At 37.6% G+C, this 9841-nt stretch overlaps 1 protein-coding gene across 4 annotated transcripts; it reads left to right on the forward strand.

The window, feature by feature from the left end:
• The first annotated feature begins 1915 nt into the window (after positions 1-1915).
• LOC105929104 (ubiquitin carboxyl-terminal hydrolase 37-like) lies at positions 1916-8193 on the forward strand. 4 transcript variants are annotated; one of them, XM_036133837.1, is made up of 16 exons: positions 1916-2052; positions 2232-2290; positions 2599-2713; positions 3047-3107; positions 3895-3962; positions 4134-4226; positions 4374-4463; positions 4541-4720; positions 4929-4985; positions 5101-5232; positions 5330-5453; positions 6504-6655; positions 6771-6870; positions 6963-7039; positions 7190-7298; positions 7387-8193. In XM_036133837.1, the coding sequence occupies exons 3-16, from the start codon at positions 2616-2618 to the stop codon at positions 7615-7617; spliced, it is 1572 nt and encodes a 523-aa protein (XP_035989730.1). In that variant the 5' UTR covers positions 1916-2052; positions 2232-2290; positions 2599-2615; the 3' UTR covers positions 7618-8193. The 4 variants fall into 4 exon arrangements, with proteins under 4 accessions (XP_035989730.1, XP_035989771.1, XP_035989832.1 ...); XM_036133878.1 differs by having other exon boundaries at positions 1916-2713; positions 7387-7602; positions 7712-8193; XM_036133939.1 differs by having other exon boundaries at positions 1916-2861; positions 3047-3962.
• Positions 8194-9841: the final 1648 nt, after the last annotated feature.

The following is a 9841-nucleotide window of genomic DNA, read 5'->3' on the forward strand; positions in this document are numbered from 1 at the left end:
TTTTGCAGACCATCTTATTATATACTGGAGTTTGTAGATTAGATTAATAATTTTATTTTTGTTTTTCTGTTTAGTTTTCCTGTGTTTTCCTTTTTCCCTGTTTAATTGTGGTTTGGTCCACTCCAATGCAGGTGTGTTCCCACTTGATTATAATACCGTGAGCTCTTGGAAGCTTAGAGAGAAAAAAAGAGGAGTGTTCAGAATCCTGTTGCAAATAAAAGGCTTCAGAAGCTGCAACTGTTGATGGAGGCTGTTTCTTCGGTTCACCTTGCTGACCCTTGTTCTCACACCGTCCTTGGTCCTTGGTGTTAATACACTCAAGTGAACCCTGGTCTCGACTAAACAACCTGACCAAGATGGTCTGCGTCTGGTGCGGTTCGCTTCTGGTCTGAATACAAAACCGCCTCGATCCGAAGCAACTACAGAAAACATACATCTCTTTGGACTTAACAAGCCACCGTAGCAGACTGACTAATACTGAAATCATACCTGTTGCTTGGCAACGCTGCTCCTAGCATGCAACGAGACTCCTTCGGCTTGCAGGATGCATTCTCCGACACCGTTCCAAAATTAGAAATAAAATGTCTCAAAACCTGTGTTGAATGAGCTGCTCTCGTCAATCACAGTGCTTTAGCAGCTGTAAGACCAGCACAAGTATGCAAAGCTGAGGTTCTGTGCATTGCATTTTCATGGTATTTTTCCTCCATTTCCAGGTCTGTGCCATGTCCCGCCCTAATCATTTCTGTTTAGTGGGAGCAACAATCGTCACATGTGACTTTGTTTCCAAGTTATAGTTCACTTGCAAGAACTACAATGTGAAAGTAAACCACATTAAATGGGAAAAAATAAAGAAAAGTTCGCTTTTGGTCCGGATTGAACAAGTGGATCAAAGGACTTTTCTGGTGTGAATATACCCTAGAGTCATCTAGTGTTTTGTTTTTGTTTTTTTGTTGTTTTTGTCTAAAATACAATTTGATACTACAGGGAGATCATGTTAGTTGAAAAAGGAATCTAAATTCCCTAATTTTCTTTTAACTTTGGATTTTACTGGTTACAAACTACAACTAAACAGAAAAAAATATGAATCCAATCTGCCATAGTTCAATATAGGCCATAATATTTAACAATTATGTGAACATGTTTTGCAAACTTGATTAATTAATAAGGCTGCCCATTATTAGGAAGCTTGTAACTGCAATATTCTTGTTTAATAGTAAGATGGCAATATCACTAGTGATAAACCCAGATTTTTCTGACTCTTTTCTTTGTGTTCCATGATTTCCCCACCATTTTCTATGAGGTTATGTGTTTCAGCCTCCCAAATTTATGTCAGGTCTAGCCATTAAGTACAGTGAGAGACCATGAAACTGGTTAAATCCTAGATATAATAAGCACAAAGTCTCAATATGCATGTCAATTTATGTATAGCAGAATATTGCATCCAAGCAGCCCTTTCCAAATCAATGAATTTTGCAGCTCTATAGTCACAATAAAGACTGTTTTTACATTTAGAATGACAAAATGAAAGGTTGAACGTTCTCAATTCAAAGTAACCTTTGGAATTAAATGGTTTTATTGACTCTATGACTGAAACAACATGATTTAATTATCTTTACAAGCAAATTAATCTTAGTTAGGATTGCTCTTAACTCTAAGAAATGTTTTTTATTATCAGTATGAGTGGAATTATCAACATGGTTTGATATTAATGACCAAATGGAATAAAAGTAATAGTTATGTATTATCAGTTTACAAATTCTTTAAGCCTGGGATAATATCTGCTGCTTTACATAAGCTAAATCTTAATAATCGGATTATAAATACTCAGTACAACTGAATATAAATTTGAATGATTTAAATCATCACAAAGATTTTCATTCTGTGAAGTCATCACTTGTATCACTGTGATCCAAGTTCTAGAACACATTCTGAAAGAGTGAACGTGGCTTGGATCTGTTCAGTTTAACTGGACCTTCTCCACAGTTAGCACAATTAAAACATCCCTCAGACAAAATGATTAAGATGTTTACCACCAGGTTTTTCTCAGCAAAGGTCAGTTTTACTGATTTACTGAATGGTTCTCTGTAGAATTTCTGTTTGTAGTTTGTGTAAACTAAAACGTTGACAGAGTTAAAACTTTGAAGATAGAAAACTATTTCTGTGATTTCTGATGCCACTGAAAGTTATTCAATATTTTGTGAAAGTAATACTGTTTTAACTGTTTTAAACAGAAAGGTGCTGATAAACTCGCTGTCGCCAATCAGATAAAGGCCACTAAATCTCAGGAAAGGTAAGAAAGTTTTCTTTTTGAGTTTAGTTTAGAGATTTCTTACAACTCAGTTTCGAAGGCCATTGAACTTTAAACATGTTTCATCTTTTTTATTTTGTTTCTGCAAATGCAAACAGCATTGCAGTAAAACATCAAACCTTAGATTCAAATTTAATCTAAAGCGTAGATTCCAACTTTTGAAAAAGTATATGGGTGTCTGACTAAAAATAACCAAAGACTGCAAATCTTAGCAATATATTATTTCTGGTTTCTGGTATTTGGTTTAAAGATTTCAGACTAAACTTATTTTCCCTATATTTTTTTCTCAGCAGAGTCCCAGAGAGCAATGATATCACCACAGCCTCAGTCTCTGCAACATCAGCTGAGGCTGGAAAAAATGAAAAACCGAGAAAATCAAAGAAATCATTTTTTAGTTTCTTTCAGGTATATTTTAACTTGTTTTAGATCTCATTTTAGTTTCTGCACATTTAAATCTAAATGACAGATTTTTGAATTAGTCTTTAAGGAACTGTTTTATATTAATTCAACAGAAAACAAAAAGTGAAAAGAAAGCCAAAGCTCCTCAGAAAAGGTAAAATACTTTATTTTGAATTTAGTGACTTTCAATCTTCATGATTTTATCCTTCATGATTTTTGTTTTCTTAAAAGAAAATTCTGGAACATTATGAAACTTGCCCATTGTGTATTGTTCACCACCAGCTAGACTTCTAAAACATTGAAATAACATTTTTCTCTTTCTATCTACATCATTTCAAGTGTTCAAACACCAGAGGATGAGGATATACCAAGTGGGTGTTGGCCCTTCAAATTCTTCAGGGTATGTTTAACAGACAAGTAAAGTGTTTAGATATTTGCTAAATAGAGTTAAATAATAATATGGGGTTATCTCACTAAGTTAGAATATTAAAATTTAAATTTATTTCAGTTACTATTAAAACGGCAAAACGTATTTATTGCAGTGATTCCTTACCAATAGGGTGATATATTTGAGCATTTATTTTTTATATTTTGATGACTGACTTACAGCTAATGATAACCAGAAATTCAGATCCTTATAAAATTTAAATATCATCTGAGACTAAGGGATGTTTGAAAACATAAATATTATTTTATGGTCATTTTATGGCTTATTTAAATAATCCATCTTACTTTATTGTTTAATCATCAACACTTTTCACATAGAGAGCAAATCGCAAAAGGTCATTGCTGAAGTAATGTGCTGTTCTCAGACTGGTGTACCTAAGCATATCTATAGGAAATTGGATAGAAGAAAAAAACAAATTAGAACAAGGTGCAAAAGCAAAAGGAAACCTGATATCTTCGATGCCACAGCTCCAACCAACTGTTTAAAAAAACATGTGCTGTTCAGTACATATACTTACTTTTCAGTAGGCTGACATTTATTTGTTAAAAATCTTTTTAATGGCCTTCTTAATTATTAAAAAATTCAAAATAATTGAGTTTTATTAGCTGTAGACAATGATCAAAATTAACTTTTTTTTTTACAACTTCATAAAACAAATACATTTTTCAATGATTTTCTTATTTATTGAGATACACCTGCACCTTTTCTTTATTAAATGATGATGATTTATCTCCAACAGAGAACAAATAAGGTCACTCCAATTTCATTGGCAGACCCAATCCAGACTTCATCAAATACACCAACAAGGTACTGATATTATTCACTGTTTTCACTTTATGTGACAGTCACATTTATGGAACTTTTTGTATTAATCCTTTAATCAAAATCATATCACAAGCCAAAGATTATGCAAAATATTTAAATGTTTTACCTGCGAGGTGTCACTTTCTGATGGACTTTTTCTTTATCCGCCTTCAGCTCCAGCTCAGATAAACCGACAGATGAGCATCTGCTGAAACTTTTCTCCACATTCTCAGACCGGAGCAAGCCAAATCAAGACACCCTACCCAGGTCTGTCATATAAAGCAGCTTTACGTGAGACCACCTGAGGGCTTCATTGGCTATTCTGCATTTATGTGAATGTTAAGGGGATTGACACACTTAATTTTACAACATGCTATAACAATGAAGTTGTCAATTTCCATTTTCTACAACTAGCGGTCCAGGAACCACGAAAGAGGAAGTACGACAGGAAGTTGCCGTCTCCGGTTCTGAGCAGATTTTACAAACAACGTCTATGCGAATCAGGTTAGACGTAGACCCCAGACCCAAATTAGCTCTGTGAGTCGTTTTTAGATCTTACAATAATGTGTTTCATCTTCCAGTTGCCGTTCAGATGACATCACAGAGCTTGATATGTGGAGACTTTCCACTTCATCCTCAGAGGCGGATGAAACGACTAAAGATGCAGATGCCAGAAATGTTCAACAGTACCTAATGAGAATGGAGAAGCACCCTAACCTCACTGAGGGCTTATTCCAGAATTTCCTCAACAAGCGTAGAAGGTGGGAGATATCACAAAAAGGACATTGTTTTTGTAAATATGTATATATACAGTGTTTTTATAAAAGATAAAGACATGGTTGAACCAGTGCAAACATGAACGGTATAAATCTGGGCAATCTTATCGGTCTTTCACTACCAGTGCTTCCCTTTAACTTTCAGGACCATTCTCATTGGTTGCTGACACAGTGTTTGTGTTTCTTTTTCTAGGAACAATCAAATGCTTTACGAAAACAATTTAAAAAGAAACACCACCAGTCCCAGAGGGTGAGATCATAAAAAAACTATTCATTAAATCAAACTCTTTAGGGGAAATCACCTTAACAACTGGTCATTTAAGAGACTGTGATGCAAACTTGTTGTCATTTGTCCTTACTTTCAGGTTCCCAAACATCGGGAACACCTGTTATATGAACTCAACCCTGCAGAGCCTCTTGAGCTTGGAAGATTTTTTCAGGAGCATCAATTGTATGAAGCCGATCTGGAGTTTACTTCCTGAGGCTCAGCTTTTATGGTAAAACAGCAGAAATCTATGTCAATGTTTGTACCGCATCCACAATAAAACACAAATCTAACTAAAAAAACCTTTATTCTTTGCTGTCTAATTGCAGTAAACTAGCAGAGATTGCAGACTGTCACACCTCGATAGACTCAAAAGTGAAGACCTCCCTCCTGAAATCTTTTAAGAAGGTGGTGTCTGATCTGGCTCCAGAGTTTAGTAACGGTTTGCAAAACGTAAGTCAGTTGTACCTGTTGAGGAGATGGCAAGAAACACTGAAGTTAAACAATCAACAGCAACAAAACAAAACAAAAGTCTTGTTTTTCTTTAGTGGAGATTAGCAATGCAGTGAAGCTAGTCTTTACAGGAAGTTAGAAAAGTACCAGTTTAAAACACTGTGTTTCAACAGTAGGGCCATAACTAATTACTATTTATAGATGTATTCAAAATATTTCACTTTTACTCATTCTGTTACTTTTTACTTTATGGAAGACAAAGAGCTGGATTCAAGAGGTTGTTTTGATTTTATACTTTAAATGTTACTTGAGGGCCAGGTATCTCCAGCTACATGTCAATTATTTGCAAAAAGTAGAATTTCCACATGAAAAAAAAAAATCTAATCCCCGATCCCCGATTTCCAGCTTAAAGCTGGAAATCGGGGATGTTTGGTCACCCTGCTGTAAGCTAGCACTAGTTGTTAGCTTCACAGATAGCCTAATAACAGGGTCCTGTTGCAGTCTGGGCCCTTCGAGCTGCACCATGCAATGCTCTGCTGCGTGAATGCATATTGAAACAGCAAAACAACATACAAATGTGTTCAGACTTTGTTGTCCATAAATTAATGTTTCAATTAATTTTTAAGTGGTACAGAAGCAGGATAGTTTTCACAAGCCTTGCGAGCCCTCTTGTGGCTATAGATGGTAATGTTTACTCCTTGGTTTCTTACTGGTCAATATGAAATACAATTTAAATTTGATATATAAGTCGCACCTGAATATAAGTTGCAGGATCGGCCAAACTATGAAAAAAGGGCAACTTATACGCCACAAAATATGGTACACCTTTTGTTTGTCTTAATTTTTCAAAACTAGTGCAGCTTTTTGTGCAGCTTATCAAGACTTGATGCAATCTGCTGGGTTTCCTTAGATACGAAACCATTTGACCAATCCGTATGATCTGATTGAATTTGAGTTTGAAAAGTGCCTTGAGATGACATGTGTTGTGAATTGCGGCTATATAAATAAAATCAAACAGAATTTAATCATTTACATGTTGTTAATGTTCAGGACGCCCATGAGTTCCTGATAACGGTCCTGTCACAGATCCAGTTTCTTGCCCCTCAACTCCAAGACATTGCTTCCTGCCTGGACACAAGCTACACCTGTCCTGTTGAAGAAAATCTGGTGTTTAGAATGAAGAACACCAGGACATGCAAGATGTTAGAACCTAAAATTAAATACCATTCATTCCGTCATTAGGTCTAATTTGGCTGTGGTTCATTATTGTGAGTCTAGCAGGACCATTTTAATGAAGTGTATTCCTCTAATGTTCAGGTGTGGAGACAGGTCATTGAGGCAGGAGACATTTACCAACCTGTCTTTGGATCTGGTTCCTGGGGGGTCAATTGAAGAGATGCTTGAGAGGTATCTGATGGTAAGAACCAGCAGTCCTCATTCAGGCAGATTTACAATGTCTGATTTTGTGTTGTAGTTGTCAAAGCAGGTTTTTTAACTTACTCTCTCTAGGAAGTTGATTTAGAGTTTAAGTGTGAGTGCGGAGGGAAGACGTCGTGCCAGAGGTCTGCCTTTGCAACCCTGCCTCGGTGAGTGATGACATTTACTATAAATTGTCTGCTGACCTGAGAGGGGTCCAAACTGGTGAACTGACCTTTGATAGATCATGTGTCTCTTTAAATGTTTCTTCCTGCTGTAGCCACTCAGGGTTCACTCTGTATGTATTTGTTTTCTCTTAGATATCTTATCATACACCTCAAGCGTTTTCGGTTTACCCCATCTTTCAATCTGGAGAAGATCAATGATCCTGTTAGGCTTCAAAGGGAGTTGGTAGTGTCATCAGAGCTGGTATAAAAATCTCTGAACTCTCCACACAACACAATGAAACATCAGAAGAATTTACAAGTTAAACACTACTACACTTTGATTTTGCCAGGGTGGCAGTTGCTATAGTCTGATCAGTGCCATCAGTCATTTTGGTTACACTGAAGGAGGACATTACATCAGTGACGGTGTACACCCAGAAGACCGTCCAGATGAGCCAACTGACTTCTGGCTCACCTTCAATGACTCAAATGTTGGTGAAACGACAGGTTGGAAAGTTTGCAAGGAACGGCAAGAGTCAGCTTATGTCCTGTTCTACAAGAATCACGTAAGGAACACCTAACATCCCAACCTGAGACTAACTCGAGTTACATTAAAAAGAACACATTAGACTGGCTAACACCCTTTTTGTATATTTCTGTTTTTTGTATTTTTAGCTGTAGAAAGCATTGGTGCCTGGTTGTGGTGAAAAAAAAATAGGGATCAATGTTATTTAGTTATTTAACCATTGACAGCGTGTTTATTTTCAAGTAAAGTAGCTTCAAACATAGGAGCAAATAACTTTTTTTACATATAGTTCTACCACGTGCATGATTGAGCATTTGTATGTCCTCTCCATGAATGTGTAGTATTTTTTCTCCGGGTGCTCCGGTTTTTAAAAAACATAGATGTTTTTTAAAAACCGGAGCTAAGCTCAATCAACTTTTGTTGATTGAGCTTAGCTCTGAGCTCTGAGTCTAAGTTTGAATGCCCTGATTGTGATAAAAAATACGGGAGCAATGTTTAGTTTAGAGCACATCAGAATAGATCACATATAGTTTGAAGGGCGGGCTGCACAGTGGCGCAGTGGGTAGCGCTGTTGCCTAGCAAGAAGGTCCTGGGTTCAAGTCAGCCCTGGGTCTTTCTGCATGGAGTTTGCATGTTCTCCCTGTGCATGCGTGGGTTCTCTCCGGGCACTCCGGCCTCCTCCCACAGTTCAAAAACATGACTATTAGGTTAATTGGTCTCTCTAAATTGTCCTTAGGTGTGAGTGTGTGTATGAATGGTTGTTTGTCCTGTTTGTCTCTGTGTTGCCCTGCGACAGACTGGCGACCTGTCCGGGGTGTACCCCGCCTCTCGCCCAGTGAATGCTGGAGATAGGCACCAGCACCCTGCAAACCCATGAGGGATAAAGCGGATCAGAAAATGGATGGATGGATAGTTTGAAGGGCACAGCAGCCTTACAACGGTTCGCTCAAGAGAAGGCCCTGGGTCCGAAAGCTCAAGCCTTTTTGTGTGTAGTTTTCTTGTCCTTGTGAATGTCTGGGTTTACTCCGGGTGCTCCGGTTTCCTCCCAAAGTCAAAAAACATGTTTGTTTGTTTGGTTGGTTGGTTGGTTGGTTGGTTGATTGGAGATTTTATATCAGGCTTGAGTGTGTAAATCGTCTCTGTGTTGCTATATTTTCTTTTCCTTGGTAAATTCATCTATACAATTCAGTCCAATTCCAGTGAGAAATTTTGGCATTTCACTGACTAAACAAGCTTTCCGGCTGAATTTATTCAAGTGACCGTGTACGTACTTTGTACTTTCCATCTGAACTATGTGAGGTCGGGCTAAATTTTCTTCTCTGTTCCGTCTGATTTAGAGTGGGTAAAATGCCTGTAACCCTCTAAAGAGACTATTCCATTTCGGTTCTTTTGCGTTTAATTGATCAGAAATAGCTAACAACTAACATCAGGATGAGGGGAACTTTTAATTTCAAATTAGACTGTGGTGGTAGGGCGGTTAGAGGGTAAATTAAAACTTAAAGCTATTCCACTTGCACCACTTGACCAGTCACCTTTGCTAGAGAGGATGTAATAGGGAGAGAGCAAAGAGCTATAGCAAAAAGAATACAGAAGGAGCAAAAGAAACAAGCCGAAATCAGGATCCTTCATGCCATTGCGTCAACCGGAGCAGAGGAAGGTAGCTCCTTGAAAAGGTAAGTGACATATTAACCATCTCTGTGATCTGTTTTCAAGAACTGAATAGGAACTTAAGACGATGAGGTTGAAGAAACACAACGAATGGCTCACCCAGAGTTTCAAGGAACGGTATGTAGCATCTGTACAGGCTTTTTCATTTAATATATTGGGACATGTACTGAATACAAAATACTAAACTTTGTGTCTTCACTTTGTTTTCCTTTCTCACAGAAAATTCTCCCCCTCATGGGGTAGCGGGGGGTGCTGGTGCCTATCTCCAGCATCCCCCGCGACCCCATGAGGGATTAAGAGGTCAGAAAATGGATGGATGGATTGAATTGTCTTTCCATTTCCCCAGCCGGTCGAGGCAGATGGCCGCCCATACCGAGTCTGGTTCTGCTGGAGGTTTTTTCGCTTCCTGTAAAAGGGGAGTTTTTTTCCTCTCCACAGTCGCCGTGTGCTTGCTCAGTATGGGGGATTGACTCAAAGTCAAACAATCCGCTGATTTCTTTAGATTGAATATCAAAATAAAATTATTTGAGTTAAACAGAATTGTATGTTGTTTTCTGGCGTCTTGCACAACATTTGTACAAATTATTTTTTATTAAATGTCAAATACACAC

This window comes from Fundulus heteroclitus, chromosome 1 (assembly GCF_011125445.2).
Source record: "Fundulus heteroclitus isolate FHET01 chromosome 1, MU-UCD_Fhet_4.1, whole genome shotgun sequence".
NCBI classification, from domain to species: Eukaryota; Metazoa; Chordata; class Actinopteri; order Cyprinodontiformes; family Fundulidae; genus Fundulus; species Fundulus heteroclitus.

What these genes read in the sequence shown, in the direction of transcription:
- LOC105929104 (XM_036133837.1), top strand. Translation starts at nt 2,616, where the DNA reads ATGATATCACCACAGCCTCAGTCTCTGCAACATCAGCTGAGGCTGGAA. An exon ending in CCTGAGGCTCAGCTTTTATG is followed by an intron (nt 5,233 to 5,329) that starts GTAAAACAGCAG and finishes GTCTAATTGCAG; the next exon opens with TAAACTAGCAGAGATTGCAG. An exon ending in TGGTAGTGTCATCAGAGCTG is followed by an intron (nt 7,299 to 7,386) that starts GTATAAAAATCT and finishes TGATTTTGCCAG; the next exon opens with GGTGGCAGTTGCTATAGTCT.